The sequence below is a fragment of the Poecilia formosa genome, unplaced genomic scaffold (genome assembly GCF_000485575.1).
Source record: "Poecilia formosa unplaced genomic scaffold, Poecilia_formosa-5.1.2 Scaffold100, whole genome shotgun sequence".
Classification (NCBI taxonomy): Eukaryota; Metazoa; Chordata; class Actinopteri; order Cyprinodontiformes; family Poeciliidae; genus Poecilia; species Poecilia formosa.
In genome coordinates this window covers 1162955-1187439 of record NW_006800039.1, presented here as the reverse complement: position 1 = coordinate 1187439, position 24485 = coordinate 1162955, and the positions used below count along the sequence as shown (strand labels likewise).

General features: G+C 41.1%; 1 protein-coding gene and 1 long non-coding RNA gene across 3 annotated transcripts; one reads left to right on the top strand and one right to left on the bottom strand.

Annotated features, from left to right (window-relative positions):
* Positions 1-762: 762 nt before the first annotated feature.
* On the bottom strand, positions 763-24130 carry zbtb7c (zinc finger and BTB domain containing 7C). Of its 2 annotated transcripts, none has more exons than XM_007558933.2 (4): positions 23957-24130; positions 4004-4730; positions 2787-3439; positions 763-2428 (listed from the first exon to the last, which is right to left on the bottom strand). In XM_007558933.2, exons 2-4 carry the CDS (start codon positions 4712-4714, stop codon positions 1807-1809), a joined length of 1986 nt encoding a protein of 661 aa, XP_007558995.1. In that variant the 5' UTR covers positions 4715-4730; positions 23957-24130; the 3' UTR covers positions 763-1806. The 2 variants fall into 2 exon arrangements, with proteins under 2 accessions (XP_007558995.1, XP_007558994.1); XM_007558932.2 differs by lacking the exon at positions 23957-24130 and adding an exon at positions 11385-11473.
* On the top strand, positions 4644-11625 carry LOC107836978 (uncharacterized). Its single transcript, XR_001662949.1, has 2 exons — positions 4644-4732; positions 11395-11625. It is a non-coding gene; the product is annotated as an uncharacterized LOC107836978 (long non-coding RNA).
* Positions 24131-24485: the final 355 nt, after the last annotated feature.

Below are 24485 nucleotides of genomic sequence, written 5' to 3'. Positions count from 1 at the left end.
ATTCTTTTAACCAGCCGAGCAGCATTACGCAGCAACAGGTGGGTAGGCCTGCATTTGATGCTATAAACATGTTTTCTTGCATCGCTTGAGCAGAACTTGTTAACACCAAGCAAAGAAACACGTCTCCAATTCACGGTAAAACCCGGCATCTGTGGTTGCGGTAAAATTCCGGCAACCACAGCTGCCGGTATTTTACCGTAAATTAGAGATGTTTTTTTTTTTTTTTTTTTTTCTCCACGGTGTGTCCATCGATACTAACTACTATCTGATGCATGTTTGAATCAGTAAAACGATCGCACATTTAAGCCAATCCATCAAAACAAACCATCTGATCATGTGTTTGTTTATTTTCTACATCTGTTTGTTTTGTGTTGAATCAAGTCTGAATCTTGATACTGTACATAACACTGATGACACTGCCGATCAACCTAGGAAGGAACTTTCTCTGTGGGCGTGAATAGTGTAGTTTCGTTATTCAGAAAGACAGAAAGCAGATAACAAAACACTGATCTTCGAAGAATAAACTAGCTTTGCTGTCTTGCTATGCTAATGAAGGTATGCAAATTATTTGAAAGTTCTTGGAAGCCTTCATTGTTATGTACTGACGATACAAGCTGTCACACATAAACGTGTATTTGCTTTTTTTAAAAGTTAAAATCAATTCTCTTGCCCCCGATCTTTATTCATATCCCAATGCAACCGAATTAAATTTGTCCACAGCTTCTAAAGTAATTCACCCAAAATAATACAAGCAGACAACAGTGAAGGTCAACATTTAGTGTCTTTATAAAACAGATTTGCAAAATATAGGCCAAGGCTCATTCATTTAAATACACATAAATAGCAAGAAAATACTTTCCCATTTCAGTTCAAATAATTCTTGCACTCTTCAGTGCGCAAATCAGAGATGAACATTGCATGAAAAAAATTTGGGCCAAAGTTCCCGCTGAATCGTTGCACCAGAGCAAAAAAAAAAACAAACAAAAAAAAACACAAGCATACTCTTGTAGCTAAAGCGGCTGTAGATTAGGCAGAATTGTACAGCATCCAAAGATACACACATTTCTAAATATTAAAACAGAGTTGTATTCAAGTCAGATATCAAAGTACTCATCTTTGGATGAATTTCTCAGTCTGTAAAGAGCAATATACATATATATTCTGTTTTGTTTTTTTTAATGATTATTTTACATCATCAGCCACATCACCGTAATTAACACCACCACGGCCAGAGGTTTTATGTACAATAGTGCAGATGAGGAGCTTAAATCAGAACAAGGCAGCGGAAGATAACAACCCATAAATATCCTTAAGTATCCTGATTTAGGCTTCAAGTGGTTTTATTTGTGATTTTCTATTTTTTTGTTGTTTTTTTTAAAGGAAAAAAAATGGACAGATTAATTAAGCTCTGGTTATTTCAACCATGTAAACACAATTATGAATAACGGCTTTCATTGATTCAAACTTAAATTTCCTAATATACATCCTTTTTTAGCAAAAATGCTTCAAATCTGTCAAATCTTGTTTTTTCTCGTTTTGTGTCGTGAGGAAACGCCATTTTACAGGATTTTCAAATGCTTTGGAGATATATGTAAACATTCATGGGTTTGAACAACCATTTCATAACTTAATTGGACCGTATGAAGAAGGAAAAAAAAAAAAAACAGCTTTACCACTGCCACATCAGCAGGCTTCACAAAGTTCACTTTTTCCTTTTTATAAAAGGTGCTTTAGCTTCCTGGAGCAGAATAGACACAGAAATTAAAGAGATTTTCTTGTGCTTATTTTTACTCTACAGATTAGAGTTCATTTTGCCGACTCGGGGATGGGTGGAGCACGCTCCAGTCGCATGGTCCATGGGTCAGCGGTTGCAGCGTAAAATGGAGAGTGGGTAAGCATTTCTTCTCCAGCTAGGGCAAAGGCAAACACTCCCCTCTGCCTCAAAGCTCCAGCCTTCTGCTCCTCCGCGACTTGCCTTCCTTCTGCTTGCCGTTCCTCCCTGCTCTCCCTGACCGAGCCTTCCACACTCTTAAACCCTAAACCTCTACCACTGAGGCCGAGGAGCTCCCCCAGTCCGTGGTTCTTAACCCCTTGGTACGCGGGACTCAGCCCGTTCTCCTCCACCTGACCGGCCGACACTGTGGGAGGACACAGGAAGCCAGTGGCAGGCCCGGACCTCCAGGCCGACGGCTTCCTTCCTCGTCGGGGACGCGAGATGCGACAGCTCTGCCTCTTGATGTGTCGGTGGAGGTGGTCGGAGCGCGTGAAGCTCTTGTAGCAGTGCTCGCACTGGTAGGGGCGGACACCAGTGTGGATGCGCAGGTGGTTCTTCAGGTCGTAGTTGTGGACAAACTTGGAGTTACAGTGAAGGCAGATGTAGGGACGCTCACCCGTGTGCTTCCGCATGTGGATCTTCAGTTTGTCCTGCCTGCAAAAGACATGATGCACACATAATGAGGGCTGAAAGATAGTGACAGAAATGAGAGGGTGTTGTCCTTTGTAGTTTCTCATGCTTAATGTCTGCTGTGACAAAATTATACCCTTGTCCTAGAATAGAAGCGGAAAATGCAAAAAGTAGGAGGGTGTAGTTAACTGAGATAATGCTGATAGAAAGAAAAATGAGTGGAGGGGTTTTCCACTTTGAACTCTTTGATATTTAGATGAGATGAATGTAGATTAACCTCAGTCAGAAAAACATGGCGTACTTTTCTGTTAACCCAGCTGTTTCAAAAAAGCATTTAAAGCAGAACATGACTCTGTCTTCATGTGGTTTGTTGTTCACGTACCTTGTGAATCGCACTTCACAGATTGTGCACATGTAAGGTTTCTCCCCCGTATGCGTCCTCATGTGTCGCGGCAGTTTCCCAGCTCCTTGGATGACTTTATTGCAGATGGGACACTGCTGTGAGGCTTTGGGTTTCATCTTCCTCTCCTCCTCCAGCTGCCAGGGTGGAAACAGCGCCCCCAGGTGGGATGCTGAGCTCAGGAAGCTCAGGTAAGACCTGATGTCTGCCTCGTCCTTGATGTGACTCTCTGACGACGCTGAGCCGGCATTGATGGTGCCTCCCAAACCCGAGCTGACAAATTCTTTCAGGAAGTCACCTTGGAGCAGACTGGGAGGGACTTCCTCCTTTATTTCCTCCTTGATGATTTCTCTTTTCACAGCTAGATCGAGGGGCCTCGAAGGCTCGAGAAGTGAGGAGGTTGGGAAGGTATGAGGCAAGCGTGTTTGTGGCGAGGATGCAGTGTGGGGATGCGCAGGGTTCAGGAGCTGCTGGGGGAAAGCTGGGAACTCTGCAGCCCACATAGAGGGGTAGAAGCCAGGCATGAGAGGAGAGAAGTTGGCCCTCCGGTCAAGTGCAGACATCCGGGGATAGAGCCCTTCTTGGAGAAGAGACTCAATGGAGAAATCCTTGAGGGCCCGACTCTCCATACTCTCCTTTAACACAAAAAACGTCAACAGTAAATTTTTCTGTAACGTGACAAACTTGAACACATAAATGGCAAACAGGAGTGTAACAAGATCTTAGGATATTATAACCTCACAGTATGTCTCGAAGAGATGAGGTCTGCATTAGGAAACCTACCGAGTCTTTTAGGGGGTGTCTATTAATATAACTGTAGCACATTATTAAGGCCACAAAATAATAATTAAAAAAAATATAAATGCTGTACTTTCTATTTTTGAGACTTAGAAAAAAGAAAGGAAGTAGTTCTTGTGTTGATAATTTTGCCAAATAATCTTTTTAGGCTAGTTACAAAATACTCTTTCTTTTACTACCATAGCAAAATCAGTATTTTGGGAATTGATGAGAGAATGACATAAAAGTTTGGGATTATGGCATAAATACTGCAGCTACCAAATCTTTAGCTCCTAACATGTGTGCTTTGAATCTTCCTATCAGGGCTAAACTGAAGGGATTGTTTTACGGTTTTGTCTGTATAGATGTCTCATATTTTGAGTGGGATGTAGGATTGCACCCTTAGTAGCAAACAGACATACCTGTTTACCCCTGATGTTGTCTGGAGATTGTGACTGGGACAGTTGGTCCAACTGTCCTTGGTAAGTGGAGGTACTGGGAGGAGAAGAGTCCTCCGTCCCCAGAGGCGTCTGCTCCCCTCTGCTCTCCAACGACTGCAGAGATCTCTCACTGACGTTGTCCTCCTCCTGCTCATCCTTCCTGGAGCCCATGTCTTCCTCCTCATCCTCCTCGTCCTCTTCTTCCTCATCCTCCTCCTCCTCCTCCTCTTCATCCTCCTCTCCTTCGTCCTCCTTTCCTTCTCTGCCACCTCCTCCACCTCCATCTCCGCTGTCCATGATCTCTAGACATACGTTGATGATGCAGGGGATCTCGAGCATCTGTGCCGCGGTCAGGATCTCCTTGACGTTGGAGGCGGTCACTGTCAGGGTAGAGGTGTAGGCAAACTCCAGGATGGCTGTGAGGGACTCTGGAGCCACAAAGTCGATTTCGTACACGGCAGCGGTATGATGGGGGTCTCCGCCATCTGTGGTCGCAACGGTAAAGAGCTTCTTAAAATACTGGCTACAGGCAGCTAGAACGGAGCGGTGGGTGCGGTACTCCTGGTCACGGACGATGAGGACGACGTCGCAGAGCAGCCCGTCTCGCCGCTGCTCATTGAGGCTGCAGAGAACATCGCTGCTGTGGTTTGGGAAAGGGATCCCAATCAGGTCCTCCTCTCTGTGATGAACCATCCTCCTCCCTCTGTGTCTGTTGGGGGGAAAAAAAAAAAAAAAACGCAACAAAGTCAGACAAACTGAAACGTCTGAAAAGAGATGTTTGCTTAAATTACATTGCATTTGAATGATTTATTCACCTTGTAAGAAACTAAATCTGTTCTAATTTAAACAGTGGTGGTTTTCACATGATTGGTGAGCCCCTACACTACATACACACTGACTCCACTGAGCAAGCTTTTTCTGCTAAAAAACAAAACAATTTACTCTATGAGTAAATAAAACTGATGCAGAGGGATGATAGATTTATTTATTTATTTTTTTTACAATATTTTTGATAAAACCTTTTTTACACCATAAAGAGAATTTACAAGTTTAAAAATTTGACAAATCTGTGTTGAAATCTGCCTTCTAAAGCGTCTGTAATCACTGCAGAATAACTCAGTCCAGGTTTGACCTTTGGATATATAATTATTTTCATTCTTTTCTCATGTTGTTGTGATCCTAGTGCCAAAGTCGGTATTGAAATGCCTGTTTTTGTATCAGGAACCTAGAACTATGCAGCTGACCAATCTGAATATTTAGGATTTTGAACCACAGATGTTCAATTGCAGGCCAAACACACCGCAGGAATAGCCCTTTATTATGGGGCCATGTCATAAGCTCTAAATCATGTGTAAGTCGGCGTGTGCAGAAAAATATTCTTACATTGTACACACTACAGTGGAGAGCCCCATTCCCATTAACTGGACATGAAAACACGCTTTTATTTTTTATTTTTGCTAAGTTCCTCCCAACCATGCTGGTTCTGTCCTGGGAAAAAAAAACCCAAATAACCCCTGTCAAGAACCACCATTGTTACAGTAAAAATAATTTTTAGATAATTTGCTGTTGCATATTTGATTTATCGTGTTTTATTTTCCCGTTTCTTTTCGACTTCGCTCTAAACCAGTAAACTTCAGCTACATAACAGCACCACAAAAGAAATTGATATGGCTGTAGAAAAAATATATTTAATACTGAAGTTATTTTTCAGTCACTATAAATAATTTGCATTGCAAACAAAATCAGTGAGTCAACCATTTTGAAGTGGGGGTATATGAATAATCTGAATTGAACTGAATAATTTAAACCTCATCTGCGCAGCAAACTGTCACATATTAAACAGTGATTAATTTGAACATGCCTCATTTGATTTCCTGTTGGCATTTAATGATAAGTCTCGTTTCCTGTTCCTCTCTGCTGAAAGAGCTGCATCGTCAAACTTAATTTTCAGCGAGTTGCTTCAAAGATTTTGCACATGGCACTTTAAATTTTAAAAAGGTCAAACATCTTTTTTTTTTTAAAAGAGTGCTGTGGGTCGGACATGCTCGACCAACACCTGATGTGTTGGGTTTTTGCAAAGGACTTAATAAGCAATGATGATTAAAACTAAAATTGTTCACGCACTGAGCCACAATCAAGCTTTATTCCTTCTCGCAGTGCTTGTTTGTGTGCCATCTGTGCAGTGCAGGCAACAAGTGGCAAATACAGCACGCCTCACTTTGAGCAATCCTCACATTCTTGGGTAATATTTATTCTTGAAATGTGTTATTACAAATCCTCGTGTGGCAACCGTGAGTTAGGGAAGCCCATCTTCTACATGAAGCATAAAGCACACTTTTAGTTTTGATCTGAGAGGTGTGATAAGTGCGTGGCGAGGTTTCTGCGATAATGTCCGTCCTTCTCGTCTTGTGCCTGGAAGATTTGAGCATGGAGCAAACCGATACCTTCATGTGAACAATGCAGTTTGTGACTGGGATGTGGTAAGAAGAGGGGGAGAGAGCAACAAAAGAGGTCAGATTGTTCTCTAGATACTGTATCCTGTCAAAAATGCTTACTTGCAGTCAGTTCTACACTCCTTTGGCGGGGGCCTAATAGAGCTTTCTCTAAGCTGTGAGCTGTAAAACGTCTCCTCCCTCGGTTTGTTTTCCCGACGTTCCTGAGTTCCTACCTGTTGATTCACTGTGCTGTTGTTTATGCTCAGAGTGATAAAACTTCCTCTGGCAGAGCGCTCGCTCATTCACATCTATGAATAGAGCTCAAACTTAGCCATCCACACTTTGGTGGTCACTGGAGGCATGTGTAGATAAACACTTTGAAGCGGCCCCTAACACCACAGCTGCATTGTTGACTGGCTCTAAACGGGCCAGTGCCGAAGCCACATAAATACACACATACACCAAAAAAAGTGCCTTCACTTTCTTCTCGGTGCAGCTGAGAATCACAATAGAGAAAAATACAAGAAAAAAAAGGAACAAAATCACAGAGAATCCCTAAGTTCACCTGCAGGTACGCAACTTGGATACCAATCTTACATGTAGTTTATTCTTGTCGATCTTGTTGCTTGGTAACTGAAGCCGAGTTCATGCCATTGATACAGTGTGGACATAATTAAAATGTCTGTGGAGGGGGCGGTGGTGCAGCGTATAGGGCTGCAGACCAGAATCTCCTGCCTCACAGTGCAAGGGAGAATAAAAATGACCAGACATATAGAGAGGAGGCAAGCAAGTAAAATTAAAATAGTACATGAAATATTATTTTGATCTTGTTCAAAATATCTTGTTTAAAACAACTTTTAAAATACGGTGATCTTTGTCACTGTTTAGGTCCAAAGGATAAATTAAAAGTTTAACGTTTTTAGTTGATTTAATTCATGTGAATTTAGTCTGCGAAAAAAAATATTGAAGGCTTTAGTCTGTTTGATCAACCCTGCCCGCCTTAAAACTGGATTTATACATCACCGTACATCCCATGTTGATATCTTTCACTTTTTCACGACATTTTTCTTGTTCATACAGTTCTGGATGAACTGCAGTGCTGGTAAGACGATTCTTGTTGGAATTGTCTTTCCAATAAGACCTTGATTTGGGGCTTAGCTTATAAAGATGTGAGGATTTCGCAACCTCTGTACATCATTCACAGGCGAAACAGCTTGGCTAAAAGGTGGGAGAATCTCCAGTTAGAGATCAGACGGCCCTAAAAGTTCCCTAACAGGTTGCACAAACACAAGCCGAGGGGCCCCTCCCTGGAGCAGCCTGCCAAGGCAAACAATAGTGCAAAGCTTAGAACAACACGGGAGTGGATAAGAGGGAGAGAGAAAAAGAGTCTGGGACTGGGGAGGGCTCGGGCGCAATAGCCGTCATCCATTTCTCTTCTCGAACCATCCCACCTCGCTCCTGGAACCGTGGAGCCACGTGCTGCTGTTGCCGTTTGCTCTCTCCATGCCCTGGCGAGCGCCACTCCCCTTCGTTCCCACTGTTTGCCTGCCACTAGATGCAGCGTTTGGCTCTCGGTGGCCGGCCCCCTAATTACAGTGTGGAGAGGATCTGAGGAGGATGTGCCACATAGGCAGGGAGGGGAGGAGGGCACAGCGTTCCCACCGCAAGGTCCTGGAGCGACATTTTCATCAAGCCAAACAATCTTAACCCTTTACACACACACACGCACACACACACTTACACACCCCACCCACCCATCCAAGCAGCCAGGGTGGGGACGCCTTGAGAAAGGGCACTGGTAATTACTATGACTCAGAGTCCATTATTTCTTAAAGCAAAGTTAAGATCGTCAACAAAAAAGTCTCAGTGGGTTCTCGTAAGCTTGTAACAAGTGTTCATTAAAGATGAGACTTTAAATTGATCAATAAAAACAACAAAAGTCACATCTTTTACACTTCTGCCAGGATGAGCTTTTCCCAGAATGATAATCTCGGATAAGAAAACGCCATGATTTCACCGTATTTGCGCAGATGTTTTAGACAAAATACATAACATGTCAGTTAAAACAGACAAGTTCAACAAAAATCTACTGCTGCTAAATTACAGTAAGATTTGTATTCTCCTACTTAAAAAAGGTTGAATTACATTTATTTATTTTGAGTTTGATATGTACCTAAACATCTAAATGTATTCATATTTTTCAATTCCCTGTTGAGTATCACAGGTACAAAAAGATTTTATTAGCTGGTAATTAGTTGGGGTATCTGCCCGAGTAGCTAGCCTGCAGACTGCTGCTTAACCGACTCATCTCTTATTAGTACTTGTAAAACTTTGTTGTTTTCTAACGTTTATGGGTGGCACTCCTTAGCTTGAACACTCCGATTGTTAATCTTTTTTTTTCTCTTTATTTTGCAAAGAGGTCGAATTTGTTCACTGTTTTGTGGAGAAAAAGGTGTAGAAGCCGTTTTTTGAGCCAGGAAACCAGCAATGCAAAGCAATAGGTGGGGGAGCGTCAATACGTCGGTACTTTATGCTTCATGCGGCCGGAAAAAGCTCAGATCGTTCAAGCACGTTCTCTGGCTTCTCTCTAACAGGACTTTAAGCCATAGCAGCGGTGTATGGGAAAATTTTGGTTTTGAAACCTAAATTTTGTGTTATAACTTTATGCGCATGCCTAGTTCGCGGTAATTCTGTGTAAAGCTTTGTAGCAACAGATTTTTCAAAGTAACTGCTTCTAATAAAGGCTTTTCTGTGTCTTTCTCTGCAGCGGCCACGTCTCCGCTCATGCCTCACTTAGTCACCAACACTTTCAACTCAGCACTCCCACCTCAAATTATGTGTCACCTCTATTCGCTGTTGTCTTTCTCCAAGAACTTCATCTGCTTTCCGGGCGCTGACCACCACCTTTTTCTCCTAATTTTCCTCCTCCTCCTCCTCTTCCTCCTCTTTCTGTCCATGCTGCAGCTGTATCATCATTATGCCCACAGTGGAGTTGCTAACTCGTCCCCAGCCCTGACCGCTCAGGCCACAAATCAGCAGCTAATGTCCATCTTGAGCCCTCCTTGTCACAAGCAGACACTCATTTGGCCTGTTAGCTACAACAGCCAAAGCCCTCTTTAGCCCTGTCAGGCCAGCGCGTACACCTGACCCACATGCTAAATCACCATCAGCCAGAATCCACCCGTCACCAACTGGCCATAGCAAACGCCTGCTAAACAGCTGTCACAGACGGACAATTGCCCAGCCAATAATTTGACAGAGACAATTCACCCCCTCATTAAAGAGAGGACACTCATTTAAGCCGTTGTGTAAGCCCAGTCCATTATCACCAGTAAACAGTGCACCTGTTGCTGCAGGGCACGATTCACGCTCCAAGCTTTTTTTTTTTATTATTTATTTTTTAATGGGACAGTTTTTGAAACTTTTTCAGATACATGGGGACAATTTTCATGCTTAAGTGCTGTCAATTACAGCAGCGGAGGGAGGTTTATAATGGGATCTGTACTGTAATGAAGACATGTCAGAGACGAGGCGTAGTAAGCTGCTGTAAACGTTCACTAGTGGATCAATTTGAACAAAAATATAAGTTGCAGAAAGTACTTTGTATTGCTTTCTTACAATTTCTTTTAATAAATATAATAAAGTATATATTGCTATAATCTAATTAATTGTAAATTTTGAAAGCTTATGTTGCCAATTGTCACTATACCATTTGTTCATAATATATGTAGACATATATATATATATATATAGATTTACACCTATGTATATTCACATTTTTGCTCAACAAGTCACTGATTTTGATACGTTTTGTGTTCAACTTTATTTCAGTGTATTTTTTGTGTATTTTACTGACATACATTGGATTCTAACCTTTGTTTGCAAAGTGTGTGTGTATATATATAAATAAGTGCATATATAAATACACATATATATACATATACAACCTATGAGTTGTAAAGCATATATGAGCATTAATTTCTACTACAAAGTTGCAGACGTATTGCTGAAAAACGTAGATATTTATGTAGTTACATTAGTTAAGCAAAGCACAGCATTTTTCTGACACAGATCTGCTACTTTATATTTTTTTATCACACTTAATAAGCATGTTGAGTAGGTGTCTCTTTTTTATATACTTTCAATTTATGTCATTAAAAGTGGTGTTATCTGCTTAACTATGATAAAAACAAACTTGAGTGGAACAAACAGCAGCGGGTAAAAAGCTTTAATCATGACACTTTTTTGTGTCATTGCTGCATTTTGTGACATGACGTAAGAAGGCGATGAGAAGGGGCGTGTAAACAGTAATTTGCAGCTTAAGTTTAAATCCATAACATGTTTTTATTTTGTCCGCACTCCCAAACACCTCCTTTAACTTTTACGAATCACCTGAGTATTTATTTTGGATTTCTCCGAGAGAACATCGCCTGAATATGGAAACTGAAATATGTAATTACACCAAACGACCCAAACACACACTTAAAACTTCACTGAAAACTGCTCTGTTTGCCACTTTGCAGATGTGTTATGATGCTAAATCTGCTCCGGTTATTTCACTCCCTCTTTTTTTTTTTTTTTTTCTTTTTACAGCTCATGTATTTAAGCTGTAGCGTGAAAAAAAAACTGTGAATCATCGGGTCATTTTTATTGACCAGTTTCATGCCTTTCCAGAGTAACGCAGAGCTTCAGCACTCATAAACATTGAGTAAGGCACATGTGCACCCTGTAACACAATGCACAAGTGTAAGCTTGTCCACCATCATGCTCATGTTGTAACTCCTTGACAAATTATTATAGACTTTTCTATACACATGCACACAAACGCTCACCTATGTGCATGGCGCACAAGTCTTGCTTACACATAAATTTACACATGTCTTGATACGCTCTCTGACATTCCACAGCTATCAGCAAGCATCACCCACCTTCTTTCAGCTTTCACGATTCCCCTCACGTGTCTTTGTATTTCCAGACTACTAAGAGGCTCCGCTGCTCCTCACTTGACCTCTCAGCATCCCTCTCTTAAAACTGAATTGCAGCTGCCGTGCTTTCTTTCTTTTTTTTTTTGCCCAGCTGTCAAGCAGGTCAGTCCATTCAAAAGCTCCTCGCTCTGGGCACTGATGCCCATTCAGAAAAATAAAATGAAAATAAGAAGAGAAGAAGGGGGAAAAAAAAACACCTTAAGAAAAAAAATATCCAGTGGAGGGAAACGGAGCAGTGCATGAACAGAGTGTGAGCGTCGGGGTCTGAAAACGTGTGGAGTTTAGAGTCAGGCTCAACGGCTCAGAGTGTGTGCGCGCAGATCATGTAGGACGAGAGCGAGGGAGTGAGAGGAAGGGAGGGAGGGCAGCAGCACTGCGCTGTGGAGATGTCGCACCACTAGTTTTTATAGCAGGGTGGGTAGCTGGAAGATAATAATACCCCATCCTCCTCCACAACACAAGTTTAAGCGCAGTGTGTAATAAGCCCGTGGCGCAGACACCCTCTGATTTAGGTCAGACAAAATGAATTTTTAGTTGTGTTAGAGTGGATTCTGCTGTAAAGGGACCGGGGCAAAGAAACTCGAAGGGGTTGTTTGGGGAGACCGAGGGAGGGTTAAAAAAAGCAGCGGAGAATGAGAGAGAAAAGTTGGACAGCGTCTCCGTGCACCTCTGTTGGCTTAGAGTGAAGAAACGACTGCATCTCGAAGCTGCTTGCTTTCATTTTTAACACCTGTTTTACTTACTCTTCAGCTGCTGCAAACTCTTAAAAGTGGAAGTTACTGCTTTTTGTTATAAATCTGGCATTTAACAAGCGATTGACCCCTCTGGGCAAGCTTTAGTTCAAAAACAGGTGGCGAGGTGGTCACCAGACTCCATAAATACTTAGAACAGACTAATTACTGAAAAACATCACAATAAATCAGCCCACTCTGGCATGCTGCAACCTACACACGCGGAGAGCGAGACTTCTATAAAACTGGCTGGTTCAGGGAGTTGTGTTAATTTGAAAGGAAATATTACTTAAAAAGCTGAGACTAAATCCGACCACAAACACAAAAACATACCACAGGCAAGAGTGCAGACGCGCATTGTTAAACCGTCAAATAAAGCCCAAGGTTTCAAAACCCGGCTCGAAGACTGCTGTGCGTTGATTCCTGTTTTGAGTCAGAAAGCACAGAAACAGGCAGGCGGTTGCTGATCATGCCATCACCTCAGTTTGAGGAGGAAGTTACAGCAAAAAAAGGTGAAGAAGAAAATAATTGAGCTTCGCGGGGTTTAGTTAAACATCAAAGCTACACAATGCTTTAGACGAAGTATCAACGATCCCTGAAACTTTCCACCTTTTCAATGCATTTTAGTTGGATTTCATGTGATAGACCACTGATAGGGGAAAGAAAAATTATACATAGTTGCAGCTTTCCACAGTACGAGACTGAAACTTTTCGACTTTTAGAAAATGGATCAAGCTCAGTCAGACTGAATGGAGAAAATGTGTAAACATAACTTCTCAATTCTTTCCGCTGAGTCTCTGTTGGAGTAGGATCTAATCCAGTCAATCCATTTTAGGTCTTGTCGGGTTTTAGGATTGGTCTGCTTATAGGTAAATTCCCCCCAGTCTCTCCTAGTTTTTCTTCCAGGATTCCCCTGCATTTAGTTCCATCCCTTCTCATCAGGCTTTTGACCAGCTTTCCCATCCCCGTTGAAAAGAACAATGCCCAGAGCATTATTCTTTCACCACCATGTTTCACTATGGGGGTTGGTGTGATCAGGGTGATATGCAGCGTTGATTTTCTGCTACACACAGCTGCCGTGACGAGAATTGATATTTTGATCTTAAAGCTGGCGTATGTAACTTTTACAAATTTTTTATTTTTTTTTATTTTTTATGCATTTGTTAAAACTACCACCATGTTGTCACAGTATAACATGAGACTGATGATCTGTGAAAAGATCAAGTCCTCCTACTGGCCAATTGTGACAGCTTCAACAAATATGTAAAAACAATAAATATATATATTTTTAACAAAGGTTACATACTGCAGCTGTATCTGTCTCCTATAGTTCTTTTGCAAAAACTGAAGCATTTCACTAAAGGCCAGAGTTGTCGAGTTGATAACTATCTGTGGATCTCGGCAGCTCCTCCAAAGTTTCCACGAACTTGCTCTCATTGCACGGTCTGTCAGTTGTGCAATGCTATTTCTATTTTTGGATGTTTTTTGTCCCTCATTATATTGTTTTTTTTTTTGTAATCTCCAACTAGCCTTTCATGCCTTCAGAGAATAATTACAGTATTTATACTGAGATTAAATTATACATAGGTGAACCTCAGAGGCTGTTAAAGGCAGTTGGTCCTACCAGATTTGATTTAAGAATATCAGAGTAAAGGGGCCTAAATACACCACCATGTTTTATTGTCCTTCTGTTTCACAATTGCACACTACTTTATGTTTTAACCCCATAAACAAAGTTATTTTTGACTATTAAAAACTTCTGCTGTAGTTTGAGTTTTCATTGTGCCAAAGTTTGTTTCTTATGGTGAGGAACTGCAGAGAAAGAAATAGGGCAAATGTTTCATAGCCAAGCCAAATCTTATGACAAAGCACATTCACACAATCTGAAGCAGTCATTGGGCTTTCCTGTGTGACATCATTAAACCGCACCCTGTGTAGTACTCCTCTTTTTCTTTTTTTTTTTTACATTTTAGAGCTACATGTAACACATCAAGCTAATGTAACCATCAGCATAAGCTAAAAAAGAAAAAAAAAAAAAAAACATTTCAAAGTAATGGCTCAGGATTTCCACTCAGAGAGGAAGAACACACTCTAAGCCATTGTTTTCTTTGTGGCTGCTGCATTTACAAATCTTCTAAAATACTTCAAACCATCCATACAGTATAACCAACAATCATTCTGTAAAAGCTGTCAGTTTCTGCCATAAACCTTGACTAGCCAAGCAGAAATCAGAATGAGTGTACAGCAGGCTGCCATGCCCACTTCCCCCTACCGAGGAAAACATGGACCAAAGCAAACCACAGCCTGGGCCGATGGTGGTTTACACTGTTTTGTACAGGGTGAGAGTTGAGGGCAGCTCACATTGGCATCCAGTATATATAAACAGGGTTAGCCACAAACTGCTCGTAGGGCCAGCCAGACAGCCAGAAAAATAAGAGTTTGCCATCCTATAAGGGCAACTATCTGCTCTAAACAGAGCACAGCTCCTATAGCAGCTTGCTAACTGCTACCTGTGAGGATGGCTATATCCCCAAATGTTTTTTGTTTTTTGTTTTTTTTATGGAAAACTTTCATAAAAAAAAAAAAACAAAAACATGTCTCTACACCTAGTAGTGACACACACAGTAAAAAAAATATATCAAAAAAGGCAAGACTCCTAATTTCTTATTTTTAAAATGAGTGAAATCTGAAGCGGTCATTCAAAAGCATGATTTTCCTCCCTGTGTTCTCATCTGGTGTCGGCTTAGTACTCATAAATACATGAGTCTTCGTGTGATTAGAGTCACAAGACATGAGGACTCAAAGGGCTGAGTAAGAGTCATCTGTTTTGTCTGTGTGTCTGACTGATTGAGTGGCCTCTCAGCGTACCTGTTTACCGCCACCTGCTGCTCCCAGCAGGACACGCGTACCATGCCACCAGATTGGCGCTTTGGAGAAGGGATGGGGTGTGAAAGAAGCAGCTTAACATAAAGTCAGGGAGGCTCTGGTACCATTCTCTGCTTGCTTTACTGTACTCTACTATAAAATGTCAAGATAAAAACATCTAGGACAGGAAGGGAACCTAAATGCGACTGAAAATGAGGCTCAGTATTTTGAAAAAAAAAAAAAACAATTCACAATATCTTAACATTGTGAGGCCTGTAGATTGCCCCTTATATCAGAATCCTGTAGATTTAGCCAAAATCCATATTTGTATTTTCTTCTAGAGCTAACTCAGATGCATAACTACTTTCCTTTGATGCTTGTATATTAATTTAGTGAACTCTAAGATTAGACATATTGACATCTAATCTTATTTTTAGCAGTCCACTATGTCGAGCACTAACAGATTGTGCTTCCCACAACACTCTTCTGTGTGGAAGTTATTACTTGGGGAAGAAAACTAAAAGTTGCCCAAGTTCAGGATCCCTGTGCTTTTTAAAGATTAAATCAAGAGAGCACAAAAAAAAAAAAAAATGAAAGGAGCAATTGGTAAGCAAAAGGAGGGCAGACTCTCCATTCAGTCTGATGGTCATTTCACTCATTCGCCATTTTTGTAGTGCACTTTCTGTCGTTTTGTATTTTGATTCCTTCTGGAACAAAAAGAACAGGACATGAATTTGTACTGTCTGCGCTGTTTTATCCTTTTCAACTTTGGTCCTGTGCAGCTTTTGGAAGATGCTAGTTTTAAAATGGGCGGCATCCTTATGGTAAAAATAAAGGTCCAAATTCCCCTGAAAATGGACATGAAAAGTTATGCTGTAGTAATTTTTAATGTTCTAAATGCAAATAAAATGTTAACACGGTTCAAAATGTCAACTCTAAATCAGTTACTTCCATTATAAATATAGCCACTCACACTTGAAGGAGAGGCAGACATTTTATATCTGCTAATATGTATTTATTTATTTTTCTAATGCTGTAACCAGTTAATGCATCACTTGAATTTAAATTTTTGGGTTGCCTCCTTTAGTGGACTAATGAGCTGATAAGAATTGAATTTCACCCTGGAGATGGCAAAGTTTATAATGTGTATGCGTAATGTGTGTGAATAATGAAGCGTGTACTCTGTAGACCTACGGGCTTAGATATCTGCACAGACACCAATCTGACCAAAACAACACATTTGGTGCTCTTGATTTCTAACCAATTAATTTTGTAACTGGAATGATTATTAATAATTATTCTTCTGACATCAACTAAAGTAATTTGAATTTAACCTATGACATTTTTTTTGTCATTTTGACCTTAAACCCCACTAAGATTTTTTCTTCACCCACTTTTTTTTGTTTTTTTTTTGTCTTTTTGGAAATGTTTTGTATTTTGTGCAAGAGGATTTGCTCATCCTCACCATCAAGGTATTCTACTTTCTCTTAGAATAGATCAGACATATTTCTGACATATTACTATACATTTTGTGAAGGGTTTAGTTGAGCTAGTCCGTGCAGAGAAGCTGATGGGTAAAATCATTGTGGTGGGAGTAAAATATAGACGTGAAGTCAACAAAGAGATCAATGACAAATACCCTTTTTCCGCTGATGAACACTCAGTTTTCTCGTTGCCCTTTATGAAACACACTCTTAATGTGAGTGCATTCTACCCTAACCTATTTAAAAAGAGGATATCAATTACTGAAACCCCCTTAGACAGGATGTTGATTGGTCTTTAAATGGAATCGAGCACCTACACACCTGGTAGACTGTTTCTCTTTTCATCACAATTCAGTGGGTTTACAAAGGAAGTCGAGTGGGCCATCAAAGCAGTATATGTTACCCTTTCTTAAGCCATAAATGAACAACATTTTTCTCTGTTGCTAATGAGTAATCTACTTGTATCAACAAGCTCCAGGGCGAGTTTCCTTTTGCCATTTCACACATCCAAATTATAAACAAATAATAATGCGCTAATATACTTGATCCCTGCAAATCATTTCATTTCTCTTACCAGTTAGGTACTATTTGAATTATTGGTGAGCTAAATTTTACTGCAGCTACAGCTGCAAATCTTTTAGGAAATGTCTCCACTAGTTGCACACACAGAGAGATTCTGATCAGCTTTCCTTTCCCTTATCAAAACAAGCATGCACGTTGCTGCGGCTACCTTGTTTCATGACGAGAATGGTGCATTCAGTGATACTCGTGGTTAACTTTTACACCCCACACAGCATTTTCATGACGGCAGAAAATAAATAAATAAATTCCAGCCATCTATGCTTTCTTTATGGATTGTTGCAGAAGCAAGCAGCAGATTAACGCCACCAAACCAACTCGTGACCTTTACCCTGGTGCTTCTGAGGCCAGGTGTGGTCGAGCGTGGGAGAGAGCCAGGAAAAGGAGGGAGTCAGCGGAGAAACATAGCATGATATAAACCCCCAACTCCCCGCTCAGCCTTCGAAAGTCCAAGGACAGAGAATGAGTCTCAGACGAATTGCAACTCGGAACAAAAAGGGATTTGTGTAAACATACTGTCGTCTCAGTGAAGTCATTAGAACTAACCTCGGAGCATGCCATTCGGATGAGTGAGGTTAGGGTGTTTCCTTTCTGTTGACCTGTCTGTTTGTGCTTAACTTTCTCCTGTTGTGTCTCATTTTTCAAACACCCTAATCAGCTTTGGAAGCTTTGCCAAAAGGGAGGTAAACTACGCATCCTGCACATCGGGAACTGCGAGTACCAAGACAGGCAAAGTTACAGTGTTACACAGCTGGGGCCGCGTGAGTTCTTGTAAATCCATTATTGTGAAGCTGAACAACTTTCTTACAGTACAAAAAAAGAAAATATAAAAAAGACTATTAATAAAGTTTGAAGAGATTTTTTTTTCCCTTTCCTCCTAACAAATGTGGAAATTTATTCTGAACTATTTATCCAAATCTCCAGACTGCAAACAAAACGTTAGAGGACTCAAACTTCTTTCTACCACTTCGAAGATTAAACTTTGCAAAGCATTTCAGTTGTTGTGTTCAGCTGTGATTGGCCTGGTGTCAACATTTGTGTGTGTGTGCGCGGGTAAGTGTGTGCTGTGAGGGTCGTCAGGTGAATGAGGACAACTCCTTATGGTGATAACGAGAAGGAGGCCAGCCTTGGTGGGACAGCCTCTGTCTGCCCTCGGGTAGTGTGTGTGCGTGCGTCTGTGTATGCTTGTGTACGTGTGTGTGTGTCAGCAGGAGAGCCCTCGGGCACTCTGACACCTCCTAATTAAAACCAGTCAGGCTGCAGGGCAGGGGAGACAGATGCCTGTCATGAAAACACACGCGCACACACACACAGACACACTTTCACGAGGCGGCGGACCTCGTTCAACCACATGCACGCTTACAAACACACATCTATGATGTGTAGGTCAGTTATTTTTGGATGCAAAGTCACTCGCGTCCCACCCACTCAGGTATTAAAACAGGTAACTAAATTGTTTCTGACAAAGATGCAAAAAAAAATTTAAAAAAATAAAAAGAGAGAGAGAGAAGTGGTCCAATTAATAAATCTGCTGATCTTCTGAGTCAAAGAAAATCATAAATGTTTTATTGGTCAATCATTTCAGCAGTCATCTTGAGGTTAAATCAAATTAAACCAATATTCTCTCACTTATTTGATTTCCATCTGAACCCTGTTGGATTATTTTTGGCATGTTCACCAATGACAATGCATCAAGCGGGAGTTTCACTCATACAATCCCTCGTATGCCATCATCATGACCCGTGGTGGCTTCCATGCTGACACTCGTGTGTCTCTCTCCCACAGCAGCGAATGAGACATAATTGTGCTGCATGTCTGTTACCTGCATGCTCTGTCACATTTTATCTCCGTTCCCACATGTACGAGCCGGAGCTGCAGGCGGCCACGTATAGTTCTTAGCAGGCTAACTGCTGTTTGTCTGGGGTGGGTGGGTGGATCAAGGCACGCTGCTCTCCCTTTTTCTCTCCCAGTGATTAGATAGCATAAGCAGGCCAGCTAGCCTAACCCACACACTCATGTCTCTAAAACTGCCATCCAGCCCTGCTTTCTCTCTCGCTGCCTCTCACATACAGGTGGGTGGACCCACTTATTCAACCCAGATCTTGCTTTTACACATTATGAAATCGTGTCTTTTTTTTCCCCTCTCTCTCTTTCTTTCTTGTTTGTCTCTCCTTAACCCTCTCATGCCGAATGACATTCGACTCCCGTGTTTCCTGCACGTCTTTGTGCGCTCTACAGCAGAGCTTTAATTTTCTAATTTACCAGATGATTATTTCGTCTGACTGCCAAGCTGAGAATTATGTCTCTTTGTACTTGTCTCTAGGTTGAAGCTAGGTGGGTTGCCAGTGGTGACAGGGCCCTATTTTGTATTATCTAGGTAACATTCAGGAAACACCCACAATTTGTATGTACAAATGCTTCATTTCTCAACCGCATTATGAATTGTGGCTGTCACTGACATTTCTGAAGTTGAAAACCAAAGACTTGCGCATTTCTGAGATGACTTTGACCTCTTTAATGATCACAAAAACCACCGTAAGACACATTATGACTGATGTTATAATATAGATTCAAAGAAATGGAAAAACTTGTCAGTTGTTAATGAGGTATACCTGATTTGTTTTTTTTTTCTTTTTGTGAACTTTGTTTATTCAAGTGCAACAAATATTAAATAGTTTGTTTGTTTGATGGGGTTCAGTAAGTCATAAAGTTTGATGGGGTTCTGTAATTGCTGAAAGGATACATAAACACAAAAATACTTATTTATGGTACATTGCAAACATAACCTTGAACTTCTTCAGGTTTTTCCACTTCACAGCCACTTATTTTAATGGATCAATTTATTTTTCAAAGTGAAATAAAAATCCTTGCAGAGCCACGTTTTGGTGCCATTCTGCAAACAACTGCACGTCTTTTCCTGAATGAATGTTTTCGCAAGTTTTGAAGTTTGAGAAGAAAAGTTCACCCGTGCATCTTTGCAAACTAGCTCAGGCTAAGTATGAAGCAAAGCCTCTGTGGAGGGATTTCAAAGTTTTCACCATTTTGCCAAATACTATCACCTGAGAACGTGAATGGACTACTCTAAGCCGTGAACACGCTTTCACAGTTGTAGCTCAAAGTTCAAAAGGAGATCAGATGACCTCCGTTTCTGATCTTGGCATCATTTTCATTTCACTTTGCTTGGTCTAATGCATCGAAATTTGCATGCGCAACATAGAGAGATAAGAAGTCTCAAGGGGTGTGAATACTTTTTCAAGTCACTGGGGGAAAAAAAGCTGCGGGTGTAAAGAATGATGCAAGCTGTAAATGGAAGAAAGGTGGAGGATTTAAAAGAGGCGGAGAAAAAGTGGGAGTGTTGACCTCTGCGAGCGGCTGCCTCCCGTGGCTGCTTTGTCGTTAGAGCCAAGCGCTGTGTTTCGTGAGGAACGCAAAAAAAAAAAGTACACAAATCCCACAGAAGGAGCTTTTTTGGCAAGGCTCTGGCCTCACACCCACGGCAGCCTCTTCAAGCCTCCTCCCATCCCCTATTCATCTGTGAGGGGCGGCTTACTCACCCAGCCCAACTCCACACAACAAAACCTGGACCTCGATCCTACGGAGGGGGGCGGACGAGCGCACGCGCTCACAGACATGGCTGCCATTCCATTGTAGACATGCAAACACACAGACGCTTGTTTCAAACTGAACATACAAGAGCTTTTTTTTTTTTTTTCTCTTTTGTCTTTCAATTTGTATTAAGTGTATCTGGCTTTTGACAGCTGCCACGATCAGATCTGTCATCGGAGGTCAGGATTAGATTGAGCATGCCGGTGTAAACGCTGTTACATGGACGTGCCCACACGCTGTCAGGTGGGAAGAAGGCGTGTGGACTCATTCACGCTCTTAGCATCACAATGAACGCGTTGGGGAAAGATTTTTGCAGTCATGAAGCCACATCCTCATTCATTAAACATGCGCAACCCTTTAAAGAACTGGTTATTGGTTGCAAAACACACAAAAATGTGAACATCGCCTGTCTTTTAAATTTTATTTTTGTAAACATTTTTGTGCTTGTGCATGAAGCAGGGTTTTAAAAAGGCATATGTTCCCTTACAGTTCTCTATTGTTCTCTCATTATTATTGTTATATATTTTTTTTAAGATCATCCAAATGTAGATATGAGACAAGGATAACATGAGTAACTTCAAATTATGATTTATTAAGGGGAGAAAAGCTATTTAAACTGAAAAGCTAATTGTCCCTTTAATCTCACCGTTGCAGAATTGTTTTTTTAATTTCACCACATTCAAGGGTTTTCAAACATAAAAGGCCACTACACCTAGCTACTACATCTCAGTCAGACTTAAGCCAGAGCCTTGATTAACATCAAAACCTTCACTTTGTTTGATTTTAAAGCATTCAGAGGCAAAGTTGTTGGTGTGCAATGGAACTTCTGCGGAAGACAAATTCGCTTAAGTTTAAGGCAACGAACCAATGAGCAGACATTCTCCCTTAGCATTATCAGTCAGTGAGCAGAATTTATGGTTCCATCAGTTTTGTTGTGCCCATCCAGGTCCTGAATCCAGATGGATCTGGATGCGTAACTTCCAACAAGGTCTACTACTGGGTCATCATTTCCCAAAGTATTATCCCAAAACTCTTGGTGATCTTCTATATGTTTTCTGGCAAACATAATTCGGGCCTTGGTGCCCTTTTTGCTCGGCAGTCGTCTTATTCTTCATGTTGAATAACAAAGACTGACTTCCACTGAGGTGATTGAGGCCTGCAGTGCTTTAGATGCATTACTGGGTTATTTTGTGACGTAGATGAGTCGTCGATGTGCCTGGAGTGATTTTGGTTGGCCGATCACTCTCAGTGTATCGTTCCATGTTTTCACACTGTGGTTAGAGTCCTAAAGCATTAGAAAAAAGTTTGTGGTCCTTTCCTGATAGAGGTCAGTAACTGTTTCTCATCTGTTTTTTTTTTGTTTTTTTTTTTAGATGGGGGGTCATGTTGTCTTACTTTTCTCTCTCTTGTAAACTACTTCATGTTGTTGGACAGGTTCTATTTAAGGGACTTCTTGATCTTACACATCCGGTGGTAATTAGCTAGCGCAGCTAGTGAAGTTTAACTAAGCTTTCTAGAACTTTAGGAGTAACAAAAGTTAATTCATGGCTTTAAAAGAATAAATAATACGTTTATTTTATGTTGGTTTTTTTGTTTTTTGTTTTACATTTTGTGTTATAAGGTTAGCCCTTTCAGTTAAGAGGTTTTTTTTTTTTTGGCTCTCAGGTTTACAGACTCATGTGGTCGCTTCCTTCAAAGAGTTAGTACATTAAGAGCACAGCATTAAACTGCACAGCGATGCACAGGCGGGACTGTACAAACACGAATGAAATCTGCCTCTGGTGATGTTTGCTAAACACACCAACGTAAGAGAGGCCCCGCAACAAAAGACTCCAGAGGATCAGGTTCAATTCAGATAATCCTGGAGGGAGAAAGAGGCAGACAGAGGGCTGTAGTCAAGGGTGTGTGCATGTGAAGAGAAGAGGTGTGGTGGAGTCTGTGTTTTTTTTTTTGTTGTTTTTTTTCTTCCCCATCTCACCCTCACTGCGACAGGAAGAGAGCTGTAAAAGTTCTACTTGTTCCTTTTATTTTTCTTTAATGTATTAAAGATGAACACTGATAAGGCTGACGGCACACGTGTCTCTTTAGTATAAATGTGTTTACATAAAAGTGCTTTTAATTATCAGAATTGCATGTTTTTCATGCTGTTCTGCATTCCAACACATTCAAATTTCAAGTTTATTCTCGGATCTTTAATCTTTTTCTCTTTGTTTTCAAAAAAATAAAAGTGATGCAAATGTTAATGTGGTTCGCATGATGTGAAACTGCATTAAACCACAGTTGACTGTTTTTAGATCAGTGTTGGGAGCTGATTAAGCTTGTGAACAACATGCAGTTTGATTGCAAAAAGGTTGGGCGCATTGATTGAAGTGCGTTTCAGATGACTTGAAAAGTTAAATTAACCACTCGAGTCTTAATTTATTCTCAACAGAATGATCAAACTCCGTTCAAACTTTCCGATCATTTTACAATAAATCAAACTTGGAGGTGCCTCTCTGCAACCCGCGGTCGAGCAGACGTGACATATAGTGCCATCACCCTTAAAGGTTAACAGTTATTCATGCTGTTTCATGGGGAATCACAGGAAGAGTGAAATAATTTTGACTTTCACACCTCTGCCCCCTCATCTGCTGCACAGAGTTGCCTGATCTGAGGTGAAGATTAATGTAAACCGTAGGCGCATTTCATCTAACAGCATAAATAGAGCCCGCAAAGGACAGATGTTCCCCTCAGTGCGTCTTGTCGGCTGTTACAACCTTATCAGTGAGACACTTTTGTGCTGTGGCGCATAAGTCGGAATCAAGGCTGACAAGAATGCGAAGCGTCATAAATCTTTCTGCTGTTTTACAAGCCGCTGAATTGATCAGTTGAAGCAAGAATGAAAAAAACTAACAAAAAAAAAATTGTTATGGTTCCAGCCTCGTCATGCTTTCACTTGCTTCCTCTCAGAGAAGTTTTCACTGTTCGCACATCTGTTGCAAAATATGCACTGGAAAGCATCTGGATTGCACCGCTGGACACACATTTATATATATCTTTTTGTTTTCTTAACAAGAGACTTGAAGCCACTTGCAACACAAAATAGCAACGCAAACCAGGATAAAGTCTGCCCTCATTCTAACTTTTTTGAAACGGAAAGAAAATATAAGCCTTTCATTATATGCTTTTTTTAAAGAACGTAGGAAATAGCTGTGTTACAGTGAAAACAAATGCAGAAAAGAAGAGAGTGAATCAGAAAGATGTCACTGACCTTTAAGGAAGGAAAGTTTTGATTTCAGTTCCTCTTTTGGTGCGCTCTCTCTCCCCGTCAGGAAACTCAACGCTGACAGACTTGTGAAAGTGAGAGCGGCCGAGGTAGACACTTAAAAATTTGCTCCGAAGGTGTGTCGGTGATTTGAGGGGAGTGAAAAGGTACCGTTTTCACAGTTATCTAAGAAACACAACAAAACAAAACTGCTACACCCACCCCAGCCTGAGCCAACACCCCTCCCTCCTTCTAAACCAAAAGTATTTGGCAGCGCTCCCTTCAAGTCCACCTGTGCTTAGGGGAGGGGAGTGACACACTCTACCACTCCTGGGCCAAGCCTAAAAACCTGCTTGTGAACTTGGGCTGAATTTTAAGGTTATGCCCAGAGAACAGGCAGAGGAGAGAGGTGGGGGTGGGGGAACTGCTGATCTGAAGCTAGAAATAAAGCTAAAGCCCAAGACATGAGCACAGATAGAAACAGGGCACACACATCTATCAATTTATAAACTGAAATAAAAAAAAACCACAGAAG

Excerpts from the sequence above, each read along its gene's own strand:
- zbtb7c (XM_007558933.2), bottom strand. The coding sequence starts at position 4,714 with ATGGTTCATCACAGAGAGGAGGACCTGATTGGGATCCCTTTCCCAAAC. Across the intron at positions 3,440-4,003 it reads ACAACATCAGGGGTAAACAG|GAGAGTATGGAGAGTCGGGC; the intron begins GTATGTCTGTTT and ends TTTGTGTTAAAG. Across the intron at positions 2,429-2,786 it reads TGTGAAGTGCGATTCACAAG|GCAGGACAAACTGAAGATCC; the intron begins GTACGTGAACAA and ends TGTCTTTTGCAG.